Source organism: Diadema antillarum, unplaced genomic scaffold (assembly GCF_040938485.1).
Source record: "Diadema antillarum isolate AM-2024a unplaced genomic scaffold, OU_Dant_1.0 seq00000413_RagTag, whole genome shotgun sequence".
Lineage (NCBI taxonomy): Eukaryota > Metazoa > Echinodermata > Echinoidea > Diadematoida > Diadematidae > Diadema > Diadema antillarum.
This window is the reverse complement of record NW_027271399.1, coordinates 79,870-107,746: the sequence shown is the minus strand read 5'-3', so window position 1 is coordinate 107,746 and position 27,877 is coordinate 79,870. Positions and strand designations below refer to the sequence as shown.

The window sequence follows — 27,877 nt, the reverse complement described above, 5'->3', positions numbered from 1 at the left end:
AATTTGGCCATTATTTGAAATTTTAGCTGTATAGAATGCTGATCAGGAATGGAATGACCTCTGAGAGGATGTAAAAAAAAAACCCAAAAGATCACTTTGCAATGGCACTCAATGTCTGGGGAAAAATCGATGAATGCTCCACCAGTAAATATCATTCTCAAGATAACAAATGGCTACGATAGTTTACATCTCAGAAGTGTAACACATTGAGAATGGGTTGTTTTATAGTTCTTCAAGATGATTCTCACACATCTGGCCTGAATGATATTAGTAGATACACACCATTAAAAAAAGAAAGCATCTGAACAAAATGGGGTGGGAAGGGAAATACATGACTAATGCTGACTGAGCCCATCTACTCCCCATGTTGTATCCAATCCAAGAAGCTACTAAACATGTTGGAAGTGTCATAAATACATCTACTGTGGGCTTCACCTACTCTGATTGCACAGGCATAAAAGAGATGACAGCATAGTATAAATATCAGCGACAGGAACCCCCACTCTGAATGTAATCCCGTTCGAAGAAGAAACATCTCTGGAGGAACGACAGAGTCGTCGTAGAGGCAGATATTTTTGAAAATGAGATAAATCTGACAAATAAAATGCTTGCAAAAGCTATCACAAGACATTGCGACAGCAGAAAATAGAATAGATCAGGACTTCAGCTACCACAAGCACTGGTGGTTCATCCTCAATCGTCCCTGCCTATGTCAGAAAGGATGCCACACCACATGAATGATATTTAGAATGAAACCACAAGCGCACAAGATTACTCTCACCTACTTTCTGTCCCCGTATCCCAAACATTCTACCACTTCAAAACTTAAATTATGCCATCAAAACATGACGACAAGAGTACGACAAGAATCATTACGCTGCCATCATGCAGGCTGCCCGCTGCACCAGTAGGAAACAAGCATCAGAGTTAGAATGAGCTCCTCAATCATCATACCAGGCAAAGGGCATGTGAACTATTGCGGAACATCCACTTCTTGGCACACAACGCAACAATTTTCTCCAAGGTCTTTGATATATATAACTTTTTCTCTCTTTTTTTTTCAGTTATCAAAAGAATATAACATCTTGATCCGAAGTCTGCTGCGGCTGCGCATTGGCATTTTTGTTTGGCTTTGACGATGACGATGATGACGATGACAGAGACTCTAGTTTCTTTGGCAGCATCTGTGTCACAGATGTGCTAGAACTGGACATGGTCTTCGTGAGTTTGAACGGGAGCTGCTGCTTCACCTGGGCCGTGGGGCCAATTTGGTTTGCGGCGCTCATCAAATGCGGCGGCACGTTCCGCCGCGCCGACATCGAGGTCACGGGCCTCCCGATGCTGTCGTCAGTCCTGCCCGTGCTCATCTTGGGCGATGAGTTGTAACTGTTCAGGGATTCCTGGAGCCGGGGCGATGGCGCCGAGTTCTTGCGACCGATGTCGCGGGCCCGGTCCGACCCGTCGTGGAGGTATGCGTTGTGGTTGCTGGAAGGTGGCACGCTGCCGTACGCAATGCTCGTTAAGACTTGCTGATGGACACGGGGGCTGCTCTCTTCTGGCTGGCTGGGGTTGTTTGGAACCTGCACAGGCATCACCAATGGGGGCGGTGTTGACCTTCCGAGTTGATCAATGTTGGCCTGGACTGGATATGGCTGTTTGAAATGGAGAAGAGAAGGATGAGGTGTGTTCCAATCAACACTTCAATCCATTCTAACTGCATCCCATCTACAACACTTTCATTCAAGTTGTTTTAATCGTATATCATTGTGTGAATTTATGTCACAACAAATATGATATAATGCAATTAAATTTAATATTCTTGTTTGATACCATTAAGATTTATAATGTTTGATTTATGTCAGTATTGTCTGGGGCAAATTATTTGATGTATAGGGCCCCATTTTTCTCTCTCCCTTCTTTCTTAATACAACAACAATTAGATTTGAAACACACAGGGTAATCCAAGTTTGGTGCTTGTGCTGGTGTTGTTGCCATATCTCGGCACTAGCTCTTTCCTCACACTCACATTTTGCCAAATGCTGCCATGCTATTTAGATACAACAGCTACATTACTATCAGATTTTTTGCTACCATTTAAACTAGCTGAAATCACAGCTAAAAAATGCATTCTTTAAAAATGTGTTTTTTGTTTGCTTTTTTTTAAAACAAAGCCGACAAAAAATCTTGGATAGAAAAATGGGTGGACATAACGACAACTTCAAGAACATGTCTCCTGCTCCATCTGGGACGCAAGCACAGAAAAACTCATATGTGTCATGCAATTTTATTATCATTGTCGGGGTGACAAGACCTTGTATCTCAAATTTTGGTTAAAATATCTTTTCTTGATTAATGGTCAGATAATCAGTTAAGTGATGTCCGCTCCAAATTCTAGCTACCATACCCCCAAAATTAAAGCCACCATGGCATGTCAAAGGAAAGGCTATCCCATTTGATATAGTGCTTTGGCTGCCATGGTTTTTTGGCTCTCTTGAACATTGGACATTTTGTAGATACAACGTCCTGTCGTCCCAATAATGATATATACAGTATGTACTTCATTCTGATCAGCTGGAATGCAAGGTACACCTTATTTTCAAATCAGTTTAAAGATACCATTTGATACATGAGCACCCAGAAGAGAGTTCTTCAAACACACACTCACTCTCACCTTTGCTTTGTCGGCAGCTGATACCCCAGTGACTGAATTACCGTTGCCCATGATGACGGACGACCTGGGGTCCTGATCTGCAGACGAGGGGTTTCTCTTCTCCTTGGGAGAGGGGGCGCTCTTCGTATCATTCTGCGCCTCCAGCTTGTTCTGGACCTCTAGTAGCTGTTTTTTCAGACTGATCACAGCCAGGGAGCAAAGAATTAGAACCAAATTCAAGGTTTACAACTTTGCATATGAAATTAGATTTCACTTTCAAAGCACTGCAGACAGTGTCAAACTGTTTGCTTGGAGCAAAACAACAGCTTTGATGTACATGTATCAATGCACACCTACACTGTACACTATGAAGAATGCTGCATGGCAGTATACCATAAAATGGTTAAATACTGGCACACAGCTGCTAAAAACGAAGGATGTAATTTCATACTAATATGACTGCATGGCAATTCAGATATACAATCAGTTGGCTCAATGAACATGGAAATTTCAGTTGCACAGTTCATCGTAATAACCAAAGTAAAGACAATGTGTGTAGAGAGCCAGATTTGTTGTCTACTTATTTCCCTCTTCTTGCACAGAATATAATGAAACGACAGAGTTTCTCTTCCAACAGCATTATCAGCTTCTGAATCCAGAAGAAGTGGATGCCAGAACAAAATGGCAGTAACCTGAAACAATGTGATAAAACTAGAAATTACCCCACCCCAATCCCCTGTCCCCTCCGTCAGATACTTACATTTGGAAATTAGTGTCTTGCTGGGATGTGATTTTCTGCAGGATGTAACACACAGAAGAAAAACAAACCGTTAATGTTATTTCAAGAATCTACTGTGAAATATCAAAACACAAGAACCTCACAAGGCCTGATGCTCACCACAGCTCAAAGACAGATTTAACATTGTTGTATTTTCTATGTGGCTCCCTTTGTCAGTGACTACCAAATATACATATTAACTTCCTTTTCAAGAGCCATATGAACGATTATCAGTTCTTACCTATAATTTGTATAATGGTATCTAAAACACTAGACACTTATACTACACTAACAGACAGAAGGAGAGAGAGAGAGAGAGAGAAGATATGACTGAGAGGTATTAATGTATGGCAAGGGAAAGATAAGGACTCGGTAAAATTGATGACTTAAAAAAAAAATGAAGCTCTAAGCATTGGCAGATAAAAAGACTCTGAGCACGAGGGGTTGAAAAGAAGGATTTGCAAAAATGTGAGGGTTAAACCCCAAAAATCCCACAATTGCAGAGTTGATGAACATATTCGCCACTAAGCAATTCGACATTTAAAAGCTCTGATAATCAAAGGATTACTGGTATATAATCCTGCAAAACACAGGTACAGTGTACTATCACAAAAAGAACATGTAGCTATAGATGGGGTTCTCAAGTCACAAGATAGCTGCATTTATGAGATTACCCCAAAAGCTTGCCAACCATCAGTGGCTATTAATCATTTACACTTACCATGATTGTATTTTACTTTTGAAAAGAACCAGCCATACCTCCCAGGTGCATATTACCACTACCCTGCCTTCCACTGTTCTGTTATATGTACACACACACACACACACAGATTCCAAGCTTCGGATATAAAAGAGGCCAAGCTTTCCACACAAGCTTACCAGCAGTGTACTTAGATGCTCCAAGATATGACTAGCAGCATTCACGTGTTCCAAGGCAGCTGGGCTGTCAGCTGTTATATTAACAAACCAGAGAAATGAGAAGATATAACTTATCATAACGTCACAAGCTAATGCTAATACTCCAAAAATTTGTATCACTGGTCGACACAAAACTACATTACGGTAGATGCAATTATTGTAGACTACATGTACTATGAATTTGTTACCATGAAACCTCAATACCTCCGACAGACTACAACATTCAGGCTACATGCAATACAATTCAAGAAAGACAAACATGGCAACCTTATACACTGTATATCGACTACATGTACATTTTGTATGTCACCTGAAATCTATTGGAGAGCATCTTGCTTGCAAGTTGCCAAACCCCCAAATTATCTACTAAAACTAAAGTCATGGTATGAACATACTGAAGGCTTGTATCCCTCATTGATTTGGAAGCAGGAGTTCAGGGTACTACCTGAGTTTTAATTTGGTTATGATGACAGAAAATTACTAATGCAATTGCTAGATTCCTCATCTGCCATTGGTGCAAAATATCACATTAGCTGCATTACATTAAACAGTTATACTCTAGCTGTACATACATACATTATAAATAGATTTTGAATGATACATTATTTACACCTTATTCATTGAGTGGTCCACATTTCACTAGCTATGATTTTCTTAGGATAACTCTTGTCCAACATTAATTACTTTTCTGTCAACCTTGAAAAGTATGCATTGTTTTTCTTGTTATTCAATTTATTGGTACATACAAAATACATGTATGCTTGTGTAACACACTTTTATGATCCTTTATAAAGTTGGATAAATTCTAAGACATAGTCAAAAAATTCTGGTGGGTTCCTATAGGCCATTTAACTTGGACTTGCCTCTCCGGTGGCTCAACTGTGACCCAGCTCACTTTTCAAGCAGTAACCATAGTAAGGAGGGTCTTAGGCATAAGGAAGCTACTTCTAAGCCTTAAAATCAACATGCAACATATTGAAAACCATCATGCATTTATTAGGCACACGAGGGTATCCTCATATTGGCTTACTATTCTTCCTGATTTCTGCTGGTGAAGGCTCCTCTGGCGTATCAGTTCTGTCTTTGATCATCGCTGTCGGTAAGTCCTGCAGGACAAGAAGGGCGTAACTCCATTGAATGATACTTATAATAGTTCTAACATAGAATGGAAGAGAAAATCCATTTGATGATGGGAAAAATTGTGTTGATCATCACGTACCAATCTTTATATATCCTGAGAAACATCACAGTGATAATTTTTTTTTGTGTGCGTTGAGCATGTTCAGATAGAATTGGTCCATTTCATATTATCACAATTATCACTCTCGCTGTCAAATCAGTTAAAAACATTTAAAAATATTCATCAATGAAACAGAATGCAACTACCTTGCAGAGATGGTAGAGCAGGTCTTCAAACTAATCCATGGATTACCTTGGCTTTCACCCCCACACAGCTGTAACTGCTCAAAGTAAAATGCCCTTTCATATGAAGTTTTAAGATTCCCTGGCATCTTAATCGATGGAAATCCAAACTTTATACAGGTAGTTAACTATAAAAAGCATCTTGGAATCCCAAGGGAAATCAATTCCTGGTATACTACATATTTAAGTTGTTTCACTCCCCCCCCCCCCCCCCCCCCCCACAGGTGATGATACACCCCTATTGTTTTCATCTGATGACCCTATCCCCTATCCTCACCACTCCTCCGATGATGGTCGACGCCCGGTGCCGGCCAGCCTGGCTCCCCCTGTTCCTCCCTACCGGCAGAGACATCTCCCTGGCGGGCCGGTGGGAGGGGCTGGGCAGGGGCGACACCCCGTCCACGCCCAGTGAGGTTGGAGAGAGGATGGGGCTGTCCTCTCCCTCTGGCTCCTCAGCTGGTGGGGTGAAGGCGCCCACCTGTTCCGTGGTGGTGGTGGCGGTGCCTGTCAGATTGGGAAAGCTACTGCTCCGCGTCGTCGACTCGGCAGGGATCGGCAACACACGCTTCTTGGCGGCTGCGCCTGTTGGAAGCACACCATGGGAGGTGAAAAATGTGCAATATTCTTGGCTTTGGTTCCCAAGACAAATCAAAACATCTAACAAAACACCCAAACATGCATCCTGTTTCAAGACTTGGGTCCATAAACCAGCAGTATACACTCTGACTCACCATAAGCTGAATGAAACTGCTTCCAAAAATGGAGTGAGATTCTCAATATGTTTAATTTGTGACTGAAGACAGTTGGCTGGATCATTCGGCAGCAAGGGAGAATTACTATCAATTATAGCCTTGACGGGACAGGGCATTTGACTCTAGTTGAAATGATATTTACTGTGCCTTTTTTTTTTTCTTCTTTCTAAAACCAAACAGGGCCTTTCGCCAAGGAAGCTCTATATTGCGATCATTTCATTGGAAAATAACGTCATTTGGAATCTTGCCATTGATATAATTTCTTCTCATCTTACCACCTACCTCTTCACATAAAATGAAGTGGAGGTATTTTTTTTCCCCTCCAAATACATAACATATACATATACCACAATGCATCAGCAGAGCCGATCTTATATCTTTACAAAAGGCTCATGCATTAACTTCTGATTCACTTCTTAGATGTTTGCAGAGTATGCTCTCAAGGCAGTGCAATCTGAATTGGATCGAGACTGTCGACAATCAATCATACCAGCTACAGTTCAGCAGCCACACTGTACATGTACCTTTAACAATCTCTCTGCATGAGTGGATTTTTTTTTCTTTTTCATGAGTGCAAGTATTTTTGCCGCATCGTGGAGAGAAGCTCAAATGATGTGAAATCAACTGCAAACGCATGGTGACAATAAATCAGAGAAAAATGTATGAGAATGTTAATATGTTAACAAATATGAAGATATGTACAATGTATGTCTGCCATTAGAAACAAAAAAGTGAGTTTGAAATGAGAGAAGAGCATTCATGCCTTCTTTACATGCATATATACAGTGGTGCACTAAACCTGAGTAGACAACTAGACATCATCAGTTGTATTTGAAAACATCGCATGAGTAAGTACTATTGGAATACATGGTATATTTGAACTGGTTCCACTAGCTCTAGAAGGATGTGGGAGGGTTCTTCCATTCGAACTAATCGGCTGGGAACATCTCCGACACGAGCTGCTTTTTTTTTTCCTCACCATTCTGGGCACTATCAAACCCGCTGAAAGTCTCGGCGCGGCGGGGAAGTGCCGTGTTCCCGTGGTTACCCGATTCTCTCTCACCCACACTGGTCGGCCTCCGACTCAGCCCGGCGGAACCACCACACACCGCCCGAGTCAGGAGGTTGGCTATCGTCCGTCACCCAAGGTAGAAATGGAGGAAGAATCAGGGTAAAGGGGGGGGGGGAGGAGGGGGAGGCAAGGAGGAGGGGTGTAGGGGAGGAAAAATAGATGAAGAATATGGGGGCAGGGACCAGAATGAAATATGAAAAATCACCCATGCAAACAGAAACCAAAGACTTTGCATAGGAGATAGCATGACTGAATCCAATGTGTCAGTAAGGGTTCGCAGCAAACAATGTACATCCTCTACACTGTATAACTGACTGTCATCTTTGTTCATCTATTATGACTAAAATGCATATCTACAGTATATGATTTTACCTGGAGGGCTCGCAGTAGGCAAAACTGGAGGGACAAAAGCTCGAGTCCATACTATTCCTTTGAAGTTTTATCTCATCATATTGTGATTGACTGATATCATTATTTCTTTTAAATTCAGTTAGAAATTAAACTATGATGGCCAGTACACCATCGTTTTGAAGCCCCACTGCAGTTTTGCTTACAAACTATAAACAAACACTCATTTCAGAGAGACAATTTTAATCATGGTTTGAACTGATCATTTACAAACTCAAAAGTTATTAAGACATTTATTAAATGCTTAAAAAGTGATAACACGGAAATGGGAATGTGGGACTCCTCTAAATAGCTCAAGTCAAAAATTCAGTTGTGATCATTTTGGTCATTAAGTACTTCTCATATCTAAGCCTTTTGTGACTGATGTCTTTTTTTCATATGATCACACAGAAACATGACGGGATTTAATTTCAATATATAAGTATGTGCCTAAAGTCAAGCCTATCACCTCCTTTATCATTTAGTGGCTGATTCGCACACATACATATGCTACTACAAACTGTATCATCTACACTGATGACTGACTGGGGTGTAAATATTTCTAGTGGGATGTTACAAATACATTGGAGTGTAATATCTATTTCACATCATTTTATCAACAGTTCCTGGAATCTACAATCTCACACATTGCATCTAGATGTGACTGATTAGTCACATAAAAATGAGGGGAAAAGCACAAACTTTGGCCTAAATGCATGACGAGAAATTCTACGGGGGATGTTGAGCATGCACTCTGCATGAGTAGATGTAATGGTGTGGAGCATTAAATGCTTGCCTTTTTAAAAATGCAACAAAATGCATAAGACAGGGAGCTCACAACTCTTTCTTTTGTAAAAGGGGGCTTCATACACCCTATTAAACATAATATGTGTGAACCTATCCTTTAAAAGATAAGATAGCTATTAAAGTGCATGGGACCACGAATAATGTCGTCTGCACTAGATGTTACATGAACGAGTTAATTTGCCGGATGCATTAAACTGAGGAGGTATACTTGTGCACCAGAGCTGTTGCTTGATATACAGTGTACATATAATCCAGTGCATGCTGTGTAATCATGTATGTGTCAATCGACTTGGCAGTGTGTCTGCACTTCTACATTCTCACTTACGGTGCACTGTATTCATTTCATCGATACACGCCATGCTGCTATAGAAATCCCACGTTACTTCAAAGAAAAGTGAGTACAGTAAAGAGGAGCATATTTCCTTTGCCACTTCTAAAATTCAAAAATAATCCGGGCATTCTCTCTTTCGTATTGCATAAATTGATTTTCCTTTTCTTTGATACTGATGTGCATCTCTTAGTGTCAACTGACAAAGCTTCGTTATAAAAACATAAAAATGATCCCGACATGCAATACAATGGGATGGAATAAAGAAAATAAAAAGCAAAGCAACAAATCACTTTTGGCAAGTCTTTTGATGGTTTATGGTTTCATGTCAAATCAAAAGCTTTGATATCGGTGAACGAGCTTTGATTCATGTTTAAAGCAGCTTAATATTCAATCTGTTACGCTGAAGCATTGCAGTGGTCAATATGAACATGAATTTTCCTGATTTCAAGAATCTGGGATGAAGGGTACATGAACCCTTCGATAATTATATTTAACATACCTTGCCATTCCTCTCCCGGTAACACTGGCCATTTTCAAATAAACTTTGGCGGAGACTAGAAATGCATGCAATTTTATAAGCGAGCCTCACCGTTTGAAAGAACTCTGAAAACTACCCATACATCACCAATGGCATGTTCCAGTGGGGATAGACCAAGTATTGGAAACAATGGGAACCCCCCTTAAAAAAGAGTGCTCGAAACTAATAAGAAAGCAAGACCCAAAGAAAATTAAAATCCCCATTGCCTTTGAGTATATGTATTTTGAAGAAAAGATGGATTGTATTGCATATATTTTTCTGCAGTCATGCATGCATGCATTCTTGCTGGAATGGTGTGTCTTTATGAGCATAAAGCGTGAGGTTACCTTCTTTCATTGCTGCCAAGATTAGGTCACGGGTTTGGTCCATCTGATTTTCTTGCATTGAAATCAGTGGGATCTTGAGCTGGAAGAAAGAAGGAAGCATAAAATATTACGTGAACTTTGTAATCACATGATACAAAAATACAGAGAGAGAGAGATGGAAATAAAGATATACAGATGTGTATAGATAGACAGATATATAGATACTTCTTTTAGATACATTGTATAGCTGGCTTGCTAGGAATCAGGCTTTAACTTTATTGTGAGATAATCAGAAACCATTTATATGAAAAATTAAAGAGCATCAATTCTAAAAGGAATTGAAATTTCATTTGATGAAAATCGATTTTGAAATGGCTGAGATATATCAAAAGCCAAAGTCTAACAAAGTGTTCCTAATAAAAGGTGGGACTCACCTTTTATTAGGACCTCTTTGATTTTGGATATCTCAAGAATTTCAAAACCAATTTAAACAAATGAACTTTTAATTCCACTTAGAATTGTATGCTCTTTACTATTTCATATAGATGATTTCTAATTATCTCATAAGAAGTTAAAATCTGAATCCCCAACTCAACCCAAACTGTATCATCTCTTTAAGAGTATACTGGTTAAAACTTCAATGTGATGATATTGCAACTTCACTCATATATTGTTTTATAAGTTTTTCAAGGCGGATCTAAATTATAGGTATCATATAGTTTTGGTAGAGACCTAACTGCAGGTTTCTACCATTTGTTGGTAAGATGATGAGAAATGTCTTATGAAATGTGAAAGAGCATGCAATGTCAAGAGGAATTCAATGTTTATTTGATGAAATTGGTTTTGAAATGGCTGAGATACCCAAAACAGAGCATTTCTAATTTTATTACAATCACTTTGTTTTACTTTGTTTTTGGATGTCTCAGCCATTCCACTACCGATTTCATCTAATAAACTTTGAATTCCTCATAGAATGGTATGCTCTGTACTATTTCATAAGTGGTTTCTTGGTATCTTCCAAAAAAGCTAAAAGCCCAATCCTCATCTCCACCAATACCATCCCTTTAAGATGTGTCTCTTCTTAAAAAAAAAATAAAAATGCAAGGATCCCTTGGAGTACTCACTGAGCCCATGCCGTCTTCCTTCATGATGAGTTCCTTCACTTCTGTCATCATACTCATCTTCTCTGTCATGATGCGGGTTAACTGTTTGTCCTTGTCATGCATCATATCTTGGTGGAAGAGAATACAGGTGGAAACAAAAAAATGGGGAATCAGACACTCAATCCAGGCATACTGCACACATAGGATGTTTAGCGTTGTGGATTATTTTCATAAACTTTGGGCCCTACAGAAAGAAATGCCATTTGTTATTTGTTATTCATATTCTTTGCCTTCTTCTTTTTTTTTTTTTTTTTTTTGGGGGGGGGGGGGGGGGGTATCTTAGACATACAAAATACGCTCATCCGCAACATGATAAAAATGTGAAATTTAATTAAATTGGCCAAGTGGGAAGAATTCATTATATACATGTATGTAAAAGTTTCTACTTCAGCAGTATACAAACTTGAATATAGTTACATTCAGCTGTCATGATGATATATCAAAATGAGGAATTTTGTTTCAAACACACTCACACAGACACATTCTCCCCATCCCCCCCCCCCAAAAAAAAAAAGAAAGTCACATTGAGGAAACGGCATCTAAACTCTACTCTTCAACAAAGTTAAATACATACTGCGATTACCAGAATGCTCACACTTCAATTACGGAGTACCAATAGCTTATTTCTTCAGTTTTTTTTTTAATACAGTATATAGTTTCAATTAATTGTTTTTTTCTCTCAAATGAAATGACCAAAGTAATCTAGACAGGCCAGAATAGCACTTTTCTGTGAATTTGCACCAAAGATGTTGACTTAACAATGACACAATGATCTTGTAGATATCCTTAAGTAAGTAAGTGGTCATGTGTATAAATATGTAGTGATTGATGCTCAAACTATTCCCAAGACCCTCGTGCTCACCTATAAGTTGTTTGATCCTCAGTGCTCTCCTTTCAGCTGCTTTCCTGTCCTCTTCGTTCTGTACGTCTACTCCGACTATTCCCACCTCTGGAAGAATTGTGGAGAGAGAGAGAGAGGGCATCAATAAGATGCAAGGTGAATCACTCAAGCACGTCATGATTCTATGAGCTCTCTTTGCAATGTACATTTGTACACTTTGTTTCCTGAAACAATCCCTAAGCCATACCTGATATGTTGTACTTCTGCTGCAACTTACAGATTTCCTCCATTGCTTGAAGCTACATGTTGTCAATTGAACTGAATTACATTGATCACACACGCACGCCATCGTGGCCATACCACAGATTTCTATATGCATGCTGCGCTGCTGGCACCACCGGCACTGCACTGCAAGCGAGCCAGCTATCGCTAGCTACTACGCATACTGTAAAAATGTAAGAAATTTAGATATCGATCGCAGAATTCAATTCAATTCAATTCAATTCAATTCAGAATCGCGATCACGTGCAGATCGTGGATTCCCAAATATACTACATCACGCTAGATAGTAAGCCTTTGCACTGCATCCAGCTGCTCGTTGTATGCTAGTAAATCTAACCCGTTTTCGTGCTCTGTACAATCATAATGCAAGAAACTTTACATGAGGGATATAATGTCAGCTATTGATGAATTACCACGAGGTAGGAGTGACAAGTGAGTGGCATACCTTCTGGAGGACACTCCTCGATGGCTTCCAGGAGCATCTTCTTCCACTCCTTGCGGGCGTGCTCTGTTGGGCACATTACCTCGTACATCTCCGGGCCCGCCTTGTTGGGGCTGATCAGGTAGACGCTCTTGCTGTCTATGGCGACGTCCCTCACCATCAGCTTGAAGAGCGGGATGACAGGAGGCTGTGGGCAAGATTTGAAATAAAGTTTGGCATGTGAACACAGACAATCCATTCACAGAGAGACATCACAATTCTGGGCATGGCCTTTTTCATCAGCCACATATTTGATACAGAACCAGCCAAGAAATCATATTGGAGAAGTTGGGTGGGAGGGGGGAGCGAGAGTGAGAGGAATGTGAAACAATGTAAAATAGAAACAAAACATTTTAAACAGAATAGTTAAAATCCTTTCACAATTCTTTTACAAGCCTTAAGAATGTAAATATACTTTTAATAGGCCCATATACACTGTAGTACAGCTTGAACACTGCATTCCACAATGAAAACACATAGTACTTAGTATGCCAAAGGAAAAATGGGACAATGAGATCTGCAAATTAAAACAACACAATCTCAATAATACAGGATAAAAACTTTGCTGATCTTTCCAAACAGCCTGAAAAGATACACTGGACATCCAGCTCATGTCGTACCTTGTTGTCCTGTGATGCAAATGTGTATTTGCCGTTGCTCTCGGTGAGAAGCAGAAGGACGTCTGTGAGAAGCACTCCGTGCACCTCCGTCAGCTTGGCTCTCGCGCTCTTCCAGTACAGTTCTCCCTCGTAGCGCAGCTTGCGGCTCTGAAGCAGGTCAGATTTCTGGACCAGACAGGGGGAAAGGTGGCAGAAGTCTCGACATTACTGACAGAGACTATCATCATTGAATTCAAACAGAAAAATCACTGGTTGTAAATACTTCCAATTTACCTGCAGTTTCGTAGTTAATTATCAAAAAGCAAAGAGTGACGAGCCTCTTTCCATTGCTCATTGAAGTTAAACTAAAATGTATGCTGTAGGTGAGGTATCTGGTATTGAGCATAAATAAATGCATTGAGATGTTTTACAGTGCATTAATGTTTGTTAATAAAAGACACTTTCAAATTTATATACATACATGAAAGTAATTTTTTGGAAAAAATGCCTGATGGTCTATAAAACATCTGTTTTGAAACACACCATACAAGAACTCACTCACTGGGATTATCAATAGGATTACATCTTCTAATAATGAATTTCAAAAGAATGTCAACATTGTTTGGCATAAACATGAAAACAAAGATTCAATTCATAACTTCAACCTCTGCATGCCTTTCATAGATTTCATAAATGACTGATGAGTTGAACTGACTCGTACCGGACATTAAAGAAATACACTGTAGCATGGGATCAATAAGACAAAGAGTTACAAAGAATTGCTGGGGTTACGGAGAAGGAGACAGAGTGAGGTGAAGACATGAGAAGACAAGTTTTTCTGGTCAACCTTGAATTTCTTGCCGCTCTTCAGGGTACCCGTAGACTTGGCCTCTGTCCTGTTGTAGATCTCCACCAGCCGCTGCCACCTCTCTGTCTCCCGCACCTGAACGTTCACATCATTGCAGATGCCCTGGACAAGCATACGACAGAGAATGTGACCTTTGAACTCTTGCTCCACAACTTACACTGGCAAAAAGGAGTTCTGTAATGCTACACCCTGGGGCCCCCGTTTCATAAAACTTGTCATCAGTGACAACTGCCACATTTCTATGACAAATTTGCTCTCAGCCAATCAGATACGAGGATTTCAGTAGCTTGTCACATCTATGACAACTTGTCACTGATGACAAGTTTTATGAAACGGGCCCCAGACTTCAAAATCATCAGAGGCCTCTATGGACCTAAGAGAGCTGAATCAGTAGTGACAAGTTTCAGAATATAGTCAACCCTTTCCATGCCATAGACTTTGGACAGTTTGTACAACACTACAGGGTTTCTGTGCCAATCTGCATTCAAAGCACAAAAAGGGTAAGACAGGGTCATCCTGTTACAAAACCACACAATCACCTTTTTTTTCCCTTTTTTTTTTTCAGGCTTATGAACAGAGAAGGATCGAGCAGAATTCTATCAAATATGATGAAAGTACGAGTCAGAAGGTATTACCATATTTCATGACGTGGTTCTTCAAAAACAAGATTTAGGGTCAGAGTTCATAATCAACTTGTTACTGTTATCATTTTACTGTTATTTATAACATTACTGTGAGATAATCTACTTGTTCAGAAAAGTCATACACATTCTACACACTCATGATTTAAAAGGGTGTATGTCTAACATACAAGTTGTACATTTACATGGATTACACACACGTAGTAAAATTCTACTAGCTTCTAAACTAGTTTTCACCGCTTTACAATGCATCACATCTGTGATAAACTGAAGGACCATACCAGCAAACCCACCTTAGAATATTTACATAACATGATTAAGTATCCAATCATTTTGTAGAGTGTTGTGTATGAATGTGTGTCATTGTTTCTCACGGCTGTACCAGATGTCTTCTACAGGCATCTGTACTATTTAAGAGTAACGGTGATCATACTGACAAACAAACAAACAAACAGATCAGTAATAAACACTTCAAATCCACAAACCTTGACAAGTTCCAGAGCTTTGGTTAAGTCTTGAGTGTCCAGTTTGGTCTGTTTCTGTTTACTCTCTGCATGCCCCATAGGTGATGAGAAAATAACAAGAGGGGAGTTAATATTTTTCATGTGATCCTTCATGAAACAGAGAACTGCTTATATATGCTTTACAATCACAAATTATACAACAATATCATTCTTTAATTTTGTGATTGCTTCATATTACTTACGCATGCATTGCAACCTTACAAGTGTACTTTCTGGAGCAAGAGTGTAGTGGCTTATTCACGCCTTTTTTTTCTTAAACTCAAGATATTTTACACTGTACGTGTATCAAAACTAAACATCAACATTTCCATGTTTCTGCTTACTTTGTATAAATTTTACAAAGCCACTTTGGATGTTGGCATTGGGGAAAACTTGATGTGCTGTCCTTACATGTGATAGATATAAATGTCTCATGGGGTTAATTGTACGCAAAATTACATATGCAGATAACACATCTGCATGCGCAACACACACGCACACCATGAATGCTTGACAAATGAATTAATGACTTCAACTGCAGTAAAGAGGTGTGTGTGAGATGTGTTTTGCAGCAGATGACAAAATAAAGTACCTTTGGTTGGCTTAATGATGGCTTCTATGAGTAGCTGATACTTGGTGAGTCTAGAGCTCACGCTCAGTATACACTCAGGTATCGTCCACCGCCGACAGAGTGCGTTGGTGCTGCATTTCTGTGGACAGAAGGAATAGCATAGCATGTCAGGGAAATTCGATCCAGAGTTACAGATGTTACCATTAGTGCACACCTCATGTTCAAGTTGGGCTCATAAAGTGGAGCAAAATCGAACCACATATAAAAGTTTCACATTGATCAGCACACAAATCTACCCTAATTTTTCCCGTGTTAGAAATGAAATCCAAAACCATGCTTCTCATATCTTCATGTACAAAGAAATGAAAGAATTGTACAGATATGACATCATCACCTAGTACTCTACTGTTCACATGTGGTAAGAACCATTATCACCATTACATGTTAAGTGAAAACATGAGTAATTTACATTTCATACCGTTCTGATTTAATGTCTGTTTTTTATGACATGTCCACTACTCTTCTTGCTTCATTTCACACTTCTGATCCTCGTGACCGTGAACATGGAGAAGCGAGGCCCTTGAGCCAACTGACCATCAAACCTCTCTCACCTTGATGAAGGCCTGGAATCGCTTGTCCGTCTTGGTCAGCTCTTTGTACACCCCCTTGGCTTCGTTCTGTTGACTGCACAAGCACCCATAGGCCACTTTCATCCTGTCACCGTTCTCACCATCAAACTGCACGGTTGGGGGGTGGGGGAGGAGGGGGGGAGGAGCATGGGGGAGAGGGTAGATGGGGGCAGATGGGGGAGAGAAGACACACGAGTCTCTGATAGTGAGATACGAACACACGGTAAACATCTTGCTTCACTTGAGCAAGACTATTTAAATATTGAATGCCCTTTGAGCATGGCATCATGTTGCTTTAGTTAAAATCTGCAGTGTACATGTAGTTTTCAAAATCCTTTGTAATACAAATCTCTTCAAAGTTCCTACATTCATATTTCAATATTTCACATAAGCACTAAGTATGCTTTTTTTTTCCCCTTGTCCGTAGACTTTTCATATGACACAAAACAATGGTCAAAATTATGACTACACCATACATATTTTCCATTATGATAAAGTTGGCTCGTTAATACTCCACCTTCTCAGGGGGGAAAAAAATCTGGGTAGATGACCTTTCATTATTCAACCACAAATTTCTGTATAACAGGAGTCTCTTGGTCCATTGTTTCCATTACTCCCACTGCCATACTCATTTCATGGAACTAGGATGTAGCGCATCAAAAGGGACAGTCCTATATTTAGTTTGTGTCGGTTGCAGCAAATTTCTTGAAATATAACGATGCATTCACTACACGTCCTGTGTTTACACAATGGCTGCATGCATGACGTTCTTGGGACGACAGCGTAACTAGATACACAGTATTTTGTGGAAAGCATAAAATGACTGGCACTTCGGTGTCGGGATGGAATACAGCGGGGCTCAAACAAAAACAAGTTGTGATGCGTGTTTACCACCCACTCGTTAACCAGTGTATACCAGCTGATACACACCATGGCCATGGATGCAGCTAAAATTGAAGCTAGGAAAAAGGTTTACATTTTGACACTTGATATTAATCCCTGAGTGGATGTACTGGAGAGTGAGACTCTGTACTAGAGAACGACCTTTATCAGCAATGAAATGTTGACTGACCACTTCAACAAGTTGGCTGTGGTATTGCTGATATTGGTCCATGAACTGCCTGTAACTAATGATTGTCACTCACAAAATAGGGTTCATACAATGCAAGTACAACCTGCTGATATTACATATTCCTAATCTTACTCAAAATGTCTTATGTCTCCGTTACTTTCCTTATATTCTTTTGAAGTCCTTAAAATTACATGGTATACTGTTGTACCTGCACTTTAATAGTCAGAGCACGGATACCATATGCAACATGTCATTAAATTCACCAACATAACACACCCAGAGTGTGTAATGGACACGATAATTATCCAGTCTCAAACCACTAGCATTTTTTTCTTGCTTCCTGGCTATACAGATAACGGTGCGCAACACTGCTCTCCCCAGGATCTTCACACACAATTTGGGAAACAACTATATCTGTCAATGAGGAGGAGGGAAAGCTTGGAAAGCAGTTCCTCACCTGGTCGACCAGGATGTCGCCGATCCTCTCGACCACCTCGGCTTCCTTCTGCCGCTTCTGCAGGTTGTCGTAGAACTTGGAGGCGATGTCGACGAGCTCGTCCAGCATGGGGAAGACCTTCTTGATGACGACCTGGTCCATGTTGAGTTCATTCTGCATCCCGTAGCTGAAGATCTGGACGAGTTCGGGGAGGAGAACATTACGCAAATCAACAGAGAGGAATAATAATATGACTAATATGATGAACAGTCACAACAGTACTACCGCAGCTACAAAGTGTACTGTAAAAGGAGGAATGTTCGAGTGCATTCTAATTTTGTGAATTTCGCGAGAGCCAAGATTCGCAAACTTAAAATGCACATGAAAATTCCTGTCTACACTATATGCATTGAATGTTAGAGACAACTCGCGAAAATTTCATGCCGCGAAAAAGACCGTCGGCTCCAATTCGTGAAAATTTCATGCCGCGAAAATATTGTTTTACAGTACCTGACCCTTAAAGTGCCCTGACACGTAGCTTCACTTGCTAAGCTTTTTCATTCAGAATGGGTTCCCTCATGGAAACATTTCATCAGCACTTCATTCGTTTATTAGAAGTTCAAATAAACATTTGATCTGCTCAGAATATCACTAGATTTGACCTCAGTATTGTCTGGGACAAATGATTTGTCAATAGGGCCCCAATTATTAAATTTTTTTGCTTTAAAAAGTAATAACGACAAGCATTTTCATCAGCACTCAATATTCCATCCTAATAATATACGTAGTTGTATACATGTAGATTAAAGAGCCCAATCAGGTGTAGCAATGTGCCTCAGTCCAACAGGAAGGCAGTGCTGACACAATCAGGATTAGGGGGATTAGGTAATCTAATCTCTATTCAATGACAATTAGTTTTGAGACATTGGTGCCAATGGGCGAAGAAAGTACTCCAGTGTGTGTGCCCAAGGGCGAACTAAGCAAATTAACCCATTGAGGATGGACTGATTTTGCTACAAGCATTTCCCATAGACAACTGCCTGAGCATACTCGGGACTCGTCCTCAACAGGTTAATAAGGTAATTTTCAACTCCAAGGAATTGATGACAGATACAATACACTTAATATCAGACAACAATGACAAAAGATGACGTTAATTAAGTATAATAATGAAAGAACGGGAAGATGAAGTAAAAGAAGAATATGAAAAAACAACAACAACAACAGCAGCACTTTTGAGGCACTCACCTTCTGCATGATCTTCAGCGTTCTTAAATGGTGCTTTTCTGTCTTGATGAATTCTGAGGGCAAAAAGATATACAGAGGCGACCATAACTATTAGACCCAGGAAATATCATTACTGACAAAATAATGTTTGCACATGTTCCCAATCAACTATCAGGTACTTTTGTGGGTAGATCATCTCTTGCAAAGAAAGTGTATAGTGACATACAGTAGGTCTTGGAAGGCATTAGACCCAGGAAATATCATTACTGACAAAATAATGTTTGCACATGTTCCCAATCAACTATCAGGTACTTTTGTGGATAGATCATCTCTTGCAAAGAAAGTGTATAGTGACATACAGTAGGTCTTGGAAGGCACACATGGAGTACTATAAGAAAGAAGTTGCTGACATTAAAAAAAAAAAATTACAATTGTATTGACATCAGGGGGGCATTTCATGAAGCGTTTTGTCCGACAAAGTTGTCGGATAGATTTGCTCTCAGCCAATCAGGGGGGCGTTCATGAAGGAACTTGTCGGATAAAATGTCCGACAAGTCAATTATATCTGATGAGTTCAGAGAAATCAGCCAATCAGACTAAAGAATTTCTCAAAACTTGTCGGATATAATTGACTTGTCAGATATTTTATCCGACAAGTTCCTTCATGAAATGCCCACCTGATGCAAGAATTTCAGTAGCTTGTAACAGTTTGTCAGAAAAATATCCAACCAAAACGCTTCATACAATGCCTCTCTGTTTAAAATTACTTGTACTTCCATTCATAGTGGTAATCAAGACGACAATGATTATTTCCATCATACCAACAATTAACAATTACAACAACGGTATGCCCCACAGACAGATATTCAAGCCTTCTAAAGAATGCTTAGTGATTCTTGTCGTGCGACATTTCCATGACCCACAAACTCTTTGTTACATAACATCCAGTCTTGCATGAAACTGCAAGATCCTCCTTGTTTGGCATCTCCAACCTTGAAGGAGAACCCTAAACTGCACATTTCGGAGTGAGGCAGATTAGCATAGCAAGACGAAAGACAAACTTACATAGAGCATGCCTTACAAGCTCAATTGGCATCATTGTGTACAGCAAAGTTGTCTCAACACAAATACTCATGTTGTATATTCAGGCTGTAAAGACTAAATGGAAATGATCACAAAAATTATTACAGAAATATCCCGTAACACAAGGGCGTTGCATATCGTATCTACGGTGGTAAATTGCTAATTTTTCTCTTCATTGAAATTGATAACACTTCTTTCTCATCCCCTCAATATGGTTCTCTATCACAAATTTAACCACTTGCAAAATATCATACTCAAAAGAAAAATGTATATCATGTATACAGTGTATATTATATAGTATCTTACCGAAGATGACATCCTGTCTTTTTATCTCCTTTCTGCTCATGTCCTTTAGTGTCTGATGAGAAAACAAACCAAGTGGAAGGAACGCGCAATCAGGCTTTCAGCTAGTGGCCATCTTCACTCTCATATCAATAGAATTAAGAGGCTACTTATATGTACTAAACACAATCATAACAGTTGTCACATGTCATTAAAGAATAAGGAAGGTGGTTTGAGTATCTGCTTGTCTGTTGCTGCGCTTTCTACACGAATCAGTGCTGCAATGCACGGACTGATGAGAAATTTTCGTGATAAACTAATACGCAGCTCTCCAATTTCAGCGTGAGATAGAACTCCCTCTTTCTGTTAGAACGCATAGCCCAAATCTCTAGCCCCCGCATCTAATCAGAGGTTGCCTCATAGCTAAATCACATGATTTCCAAATCTCTTAGCATTGCCGGGGATCTGTATCTTATCTCATGGCGACCAACATTTGCAACAGCCAATCTTCCTAAGATTCACGACTAACTTTTTTCTTCTTTTTTTTTTTTGCCAGCATCTACAGGATATCACAGTAAAAACACTAAAAAAAATGTTACATCTATGTATCCTTTGCCATTACATAGTAGCAGTATGATTGGCTTTGCATAGGAGTTCAGGCAACTTTCGAGTGTAATCAAAGTACATGTAACACGGGACAAGTTTGAATGTCTCGTTCCAACTCAGGTACATACTACTTCCTGTCAACTCACTGCGCTACATTCCTGTCATAGGGCACATCAACTTGACACTGGATTTGCAAAGTAACACTCGGCGCAGGAAATCTGTCATTACGAGGAATGTACACCTCCCCTCGAAACTCCCAATACCCTGCACATCCTAATGTTTCTAATCCTCCAGGGTGCTGGTAGGATTAGGGCCAGTGTTACCTTGGATGGCTACCACAGATCCACACAAATGTACACATATCTCTTCCTTCTGAGGTCGCACTTTCACCTCCCGTTCCTCATTCAAAAGACGTATATCCCTTTCCAATGGTCCTTCACATACTTAAAGGCTACATTGGGCCCAGAATAGAATGAAAACATGGCAGCCTCTTATGGAGTGCCATTTGACCAACAATTTTGAAAAACTTAGTTTATCAGCACTTTATTTGTCAATAAACTTAGTTCATCGCTGAAAAACTCAGTTTATCAGTCGATAAACGAAGTTTTTGAAAGAAACTCTGCTCATTGAGAAAACTAAGTTTATCGATAAACTTTATTTAAAAAGTGATAAACTTAGATTATCAAGCAAAAAACAAATTATCATGATAAACTTAGTGTATTGACCGACAAACTGAGTTTTTCAGCCATAAACTAGGTTTTTTTGGAATTACTGGGCAAACACTGTGTCATACAAACGTGTAGTCTCTACCATTCATCCATTTTTATGTTTGATTTTATTTCATTTATTAATTGACATGATCTACTCTTATGTTTTGGGAGGAAAAAGATGGATGGGCCCATCCAGTGAAATGAGTCATTATGACTCTGCTTACAGCAATCCAGCTCACTAGCTGTTCTGGTGGATGGTGCACCCAAGTGTGGCATGACAGACATGGTGTATTCGTGCAAACAAAAATGAAATGCAAACTGGTCATTAGGAGTTTGCTTTCATAATACAGTCGAACCTGTCTATAGCAGCCACCCAAGGGAGACAAAAAAGTGGCCATTATAGACAGGTGACCACTACAGACAGGTTCTTTAACATGCTTTTTCTCTTTGAGGCAATTGTTTTTAGTGGTTGTATACGGCAGGTGGCTGCTATAGACAGGTGGTCACTAAGACAGGTTTGACTGTACCTTCTTCTCCACCATGACGCTCCAGGACTCTGGCTCCGGTCCTTGAGTCACGAGGTCTTCATCCTCCATGAACTCCCATCCTTCTGATGTCCCCACCTCATCCAGCGACTCCACCGAGAAGTTGATGTTATTATTCCCAAGCCTGCATGCAGAGAGAGTGAACATGCCACAATTATACAACCGGTATACTTTCAATGCAGATATTTTCCCCATGACTGATTTTTTTTTGCGCTAGGCCGGATAAGATGAGTTTTGCCTGTTTTCAATCCTGCGAAATCAAGACATTACATGCACCTACAGAAACATATGGCATGCAAAAATATTTATGTGCTTTTATTTTCAAACTAGTTTCTGGTGGAGAGAAATGCGCAAAAATTTCAACTCTGTGAAAATTTCCACTTTTACAGTATATATCAAAGGGGTCCATGGATTTACATCTGGCATCATCACTGGGAGGTACTCGTGACAACAGGATCTGTGGGATTCCATTCATAACTATTTAAGTATGCTCATCGAAATGATGGGTAAGATATCATCCTGATAAATACATGTATCAATATAGTAAGGATGAGGGAAGGTTCATTCTGACGAATTCCTGTTGCAAAATATTACCAGTACATTTGTTCCTGATCTTTTTCGATCCAAGTTTGAGTGGTGATACAACTATAAGCTCTCTCTCAAATTCTTGCTACAGGCATGGTACGACACTACATCACAGTACCAAATGTGGAACTACAAGAAGTGGTCGCATAGCTGTATTCAAACATTAATGTTCTTTGCTAAGTTTTTTTAGGGATCAGATAATTCTACTGCTGGGTTCATGCATCATATTCTCATCCAGTGGCTAATCATCATTTACAATGTAGGTTAAAGGCATCAAATATATCATGTACAATGCAAGCAACATTCCCATTTGGGGTATGACACAGTCAAATGTAACCTACTATGATACAATTTCTTGCAAAGTGTTCATGACAGGGTAGGGCAGGAATTTGTTATGCTGTGATATCAGGATATATACTTTGGATCTTTTTTTTTTTTGTTCTGAAAGTCCAAGTCAAATACCCTTGAGATACATTCCTAAAATCTTTGATCACGTATCAACTTTTACATGTACATCCTGTTTTCTGAGAAGGTCAAATATAATATTTTGCACTGCACACAATATAAAGAGGAAAGGGTTTTACTGCACTTAAACTCTATCTGCCCTGCTGCTTTGTGGTCTAGCCATGATCACAGATAGAATTTTGTCTGAGCTTTATGGCTCACCTTTTGACGTGCATCATACAACCACTGATGTATGTAATAGTTATGACTCCTACTTCTTTGGCAGGGGCCAAATGTAAGGTAGTTACACGTACATGTCTATTTGCTTTGTGCTACTCACAAATCTGTTTATTATTATCCTTTTTTTTTTTTTTGCTGTTGTTTGACTTTACAGGCTTCTGTAGTTCTACATGATTCCACAAATATTTGAACTTGTACACTTTGTGCTTTCATGCTTGCAATCAACACTTTTAATAGCTGATAAGATCTTTGTGAAATGACAGGACACAGAGATGGCTTATCTTTAATGAGGCCAAAAATGCATGGCACGTATTTCCACTGTCCCCAAACTTTATCTTAGATCAAATACCTCATATCATTTTCTCACACTCCACGTACATGAATATTTACAAAATCAAAGCTACTAATCTGAGCAGAGGAGATATTTCAATCACATGACTTGTTCCATGTTGCATTTCAATATACAGACATGTATTCAACCTAAAATGCATCATATTTTCTGGTCCATTTTCATAAATCAAGTATACTGTTAATGTGTACATTTTTGCACTCGCAATTATTTGTTTTTACGTGATCGATCAGGTTAGATGACTTTTGACACGGGGAATCAAAATGTAATGATTGCATTACATACATTTGAAACATAAAGAAAATTTACAATGTATATGTTGTTTTGTGTGTTTTTTTTTCTCAATAGCTTCATTTTGACAGTACAGACAAAAAAACAACAACAAGGTAAACCATGTAAGTACACCTTATAAAACATAATTATATGTTTGGCTGTGAATCTAGACAGACAGACAGACAGACAGACAGACAGACACATAGAAACTGGTCAGCCAATACACAGATAGGAACACACAATCCATAGCTGACACTATACTTATTTAATCCCCAGTGCAACACATATCAAAAAATGATCTACATGTACATTGTGCATTAAGGGCCCTACAGGTGTTCTCTGCAGTAAATTGTAACGCCCCTGATCGTTGGGCTGTACCCTCCTTAGTCACATGAACTCTACATCTTAATAAGAGTTGTAGCCATAAACTACTGAACAGTGTATTTACATTGTACACAGGAACATGATTCAAAGTCTTATTTAAACAGAAATCTAAAGATAAAAATCTGCTGCTGAAGTCAATTAATTGCACCATTCCTCCCTTTAAAAACATACCAGCACCAGTAGGTTGTAAGCAGCTACTAAAACACATCAGTGCTTCATTAAACTTCACTGACATTAGGCTTACATGGTATAATAACTTTCCAAAACAACTGGAAGAAAAGATTGACATATTAAGATTTTGTTTTTAACATTCCTTCCCAGTGTTCTGTAATAAAATCAGTTGATCACGATGGTGGAATATATCATATAGCTTGACCTTTCAATTTAGCAAAAGTAGAATTTCTTCATACTCTGAAAGTCTAGGATGCCCCCCCCCCCAAAAAAAAAAAAAAAAAAAAAAAAATGGACACCTCTGGGACATGTTAGATAATTATTGCCATTTGTTGTCATCTATAGGGGAAAGATAGCTATAGATAATCACTCAACTTTTTGTTCAGTCTGCAGTGACCCCCTTTCAACCTCTCCTACACATGTCCTTGAGGAAAGAATGAATTGGATTTTCCCTAACCATGGAGGTGTATCATAACACCTCAGTACGTGCCCAATGATCAGAACAAAAAAAAAGTTTTTACTTTAGTGATATTTTCGCTTAATTCAATCAATTTCAAGTCAGTGTGGACTAATATCAACTTATGGTGCGCATACATAGATTGGACAAAGATGGAAGTGGAGGAGGTGGAGGAGGAGGCGGCGGAGGAGGAGAGGAGGGGTAATGATGGAAGAAAGGGAGGGTAGAAGAGAACAGAGAAGAAACAGGATCTGCAAGATGGAAGCAGAAAAGAAGTTAGAAAATGGAATCTAAGATCTGGTGTCCAACTTCTATGAACTTTTTATTGCTGTACCACTTCTTCACAATCAGTGCTCCATTCCATTATTGATAAATTTGCTACCAGCAAACCACCCACTTCACAAAGCCACTTTGCACTGGGGACTTGAGCGTTTGTGTGTCGGGGTGAAATTCGTCAATGCCTGCGGTATGCCAAGAATTTTAATGCTATTCACCCCCTCCCATAGGCTTCTGTACGAGATGGAAGAAGTACAAAGTGTGTACGTGTAGGTCTTCCGATCCTTTCAACAAACTTTTTCCCACGATCAACAAATCATTCCCCCACCGAAATAATCTTCCAGGCCTGCTTTCATGTTATACACAGATATGACAAAAGCTTGTAAGCGACTGCTATTGAAGACTGTAAAAGATGTGGATGTATTACTACGTAGCAAGTAGATTTCTCCAAAAGCTCTAGGGTACAGCATTTCAGCTTTCTTTTCTGATGTGATTTTTTTTTTTCTAGTTATTTCTGTCCATGCATATTTTAGGGCTAAAGAATTTTAACCTTTCAATAACAATTCTTCAACCTGACATGAATATCTAACTCGGACAAAATCACAAATTACATAGTTTTACATATAAAGCTGGTAAAATGAAATATTAATTTTATGGTAAAATGACTGTACACACAGCTCGTTTAATCAACTGCATTTAGATCTTCGCATTAACTACAAGTGTAAATCACTGGTACCTAAATTATGATACAGTTTTGGAGGAAGAGATACTTGGATATCACAATAAAAAAAACTAGGCCTATACGATAATCTGGTTATGTAACATACATGTATGTAACTTTATTTGTAAATTGTATTGGCTATAATTCCAGAATGTCTGGAATGTATTCAATGTGACTGTACCAATGACATTGTATATCATCTGTGATTGCTAAGAATCAACATTTTTTCTGGTAAGGACAACAGCGATTGATTGATTGACAGAAGGGGAGAAGGAGGGGAGAGGGAGGTGGAGGAGGCTTGGAAGGAAACACATCAAGGAGACTGAGAGATAGATAAGTATATAATAGACTAAAAACAGGTATACAGGACAGAATATCAGAATAACAAAAGATATCAGTGGTAACATGTAAACTATACAACTAGAGAAAAAAAAATCAATGTTCATTTTGTAGACATGTAAGTACAGTGTACATGCTTGTTTGCTTATTCTTTGTAACTTTTTTTGTCATTCTTATTTCCTTTGAATATTGCCTTTTTGGCAACTCTTTTTTATCAAACTGGGGAAATAAGAAATGACAAGGAATCTTACATGAAATAAATGAAATGAACAAGATAGATTGATGGATGGATATATACATTGTACTAGCTGGATTAAAAACTGGCAGATGAAAATGGTTTAGAGGAAGTAAGAGAGAGGGAGACCGACAGATGATGTGGGTGACAAAGCAATATACGATGATCCATCAGTGGACATCCTAGCATACAAACAAAAAGTACGGGGGAAAGAATTCTTGCTTACCCTTGCTTGGGTGGGCTGCCCGGTCCGCCGTCGTTCTCTTCATTCTCCTCGATGGTCCTGCCAATACCAAGAGTAGCAATGTTATCAAAGGAGAAGGAGAGATGGTTTGACAGTCTCGGCACGTGCAACATACTTCCAATATTTTTCACCATTCTGGCAGGCATTTGTTACCACAGCGAGGTGCACGCCACTCTACAACATTGCATGCGAAAAAATCTCTGCAGATTTCATACACACTGTATGAATGTTGGCGATTTGACTAGGGTCTGCGGTGCAGTTCCAAAGGAAAAAAAAATAAAATGAAATGTCATTTAAGCTGTATCGATGACAAAAGTAGAGCCAAGGAACAATTTGTGCAGAGCGAGCACGCTGACTTTGAAAACTGGCGTTGAGGCAGTGCAGTTCAAAGACCAATTGTGTGGAGTACAGGTTGTATGTGTAAAGGTAAACATTCCTGAGAATGGGGTAAGTTCTCCGCACACAGATCAAGAGGTTATTAGCGAAGACTCGATAGAAAAAAAAAGGGGGGTGCACAAACAAGATCAGAATCCAACTGAAATAGGATGGCTGACACACAGAGTACTGGGACCAGGAGGCAAGTTTAGAAATATCTCGCGGTCTACAGTCCAATGGATATCAACACAACAGCTCCAGACAGTTAATAACGCGGTGCCAAGA

The 27,877-nt window shown here is 39.3% G+C and overlaps 1 protein-coding gene across 1 annotated transcript in view; it reads right to left on the bottom strand.

Moving 5' to 3' along the window:
* Nucleotides 1-756: 756 nt before the first annotated feature.
* Nucleotides 757-27,877, bottom strand: part of LOC139732343 (uncharacterized) — a gene marked incomplete at its 5' end in the record, with an annotated part of 84,632 nt that continues 57,511 nt past the window's right edge. The window contains 21 exons of the mRNA XM_071643214.1: nt 757-1,637; nt 2,672-2,849; nt 3,411-3,445; nt 4,308-4,378; nt 5,377-5,452; nt 6,046-6,350; nt 7,500-7,649; nt 9,982-10,060; nt 11,085-11,191; nt 11,986-12,060; nt 12,677-12,875; nt 13,348-13,512; nt 14,174-14,296; nt 15,321-15,385; nt 15,931-16,048; nt 16,521-16,646; nt 18,068-18,241; nt 19,295-19,347; nt 20,663-20,714; nt 22,482-22,623; nt 27,200-27,256. Of these exons, the coding sequence (XP_071499315.1) occupies nt 1,068-1,637; nt 2,672-2,849; nt 3,411-3,445; nt 4,308-4,378; nt 5,377-5,452; nt 6,046-6,350; nt 7,500-7,649; nt 9,982-10,060; nt 11,085-11,191; nt 11,986-12,060; nt 12,677-12,875; nt 13,348-13,512; nt 14,174-14,296; nt 15,321-15,385; nt 15,931-16,048; nt 16,521-16,646; nt 18,068-18,241; nt 19,295-19,347; nt 20,663-20,714; nt 22,482-22,623; nt 27,200-27,256 (2,920 nt within the window). The remainder of the gene's footprint in view (nt 1,638-2,671; nt 2,850-3,410; nt 3,446-4,307; nt 4,379-5,376; nt 5,453-6,045; nt 6,351-7,499; nt 7,650-9,981; nt 10,061-11,084; nt 11,192-11,985; nt 12,061-12,676; nt 12,876-13,347; nt 13,513-14,173; nt 14,297-15,320; nt 15,386-15,930; nt 16,049-16,520; nt 16,647-18,067; nt 18,242-19,294; nt 19,348-20,662; nt 20,715-22,481; nt 22,624-27,199; nt 27,257-27,877) is intronic.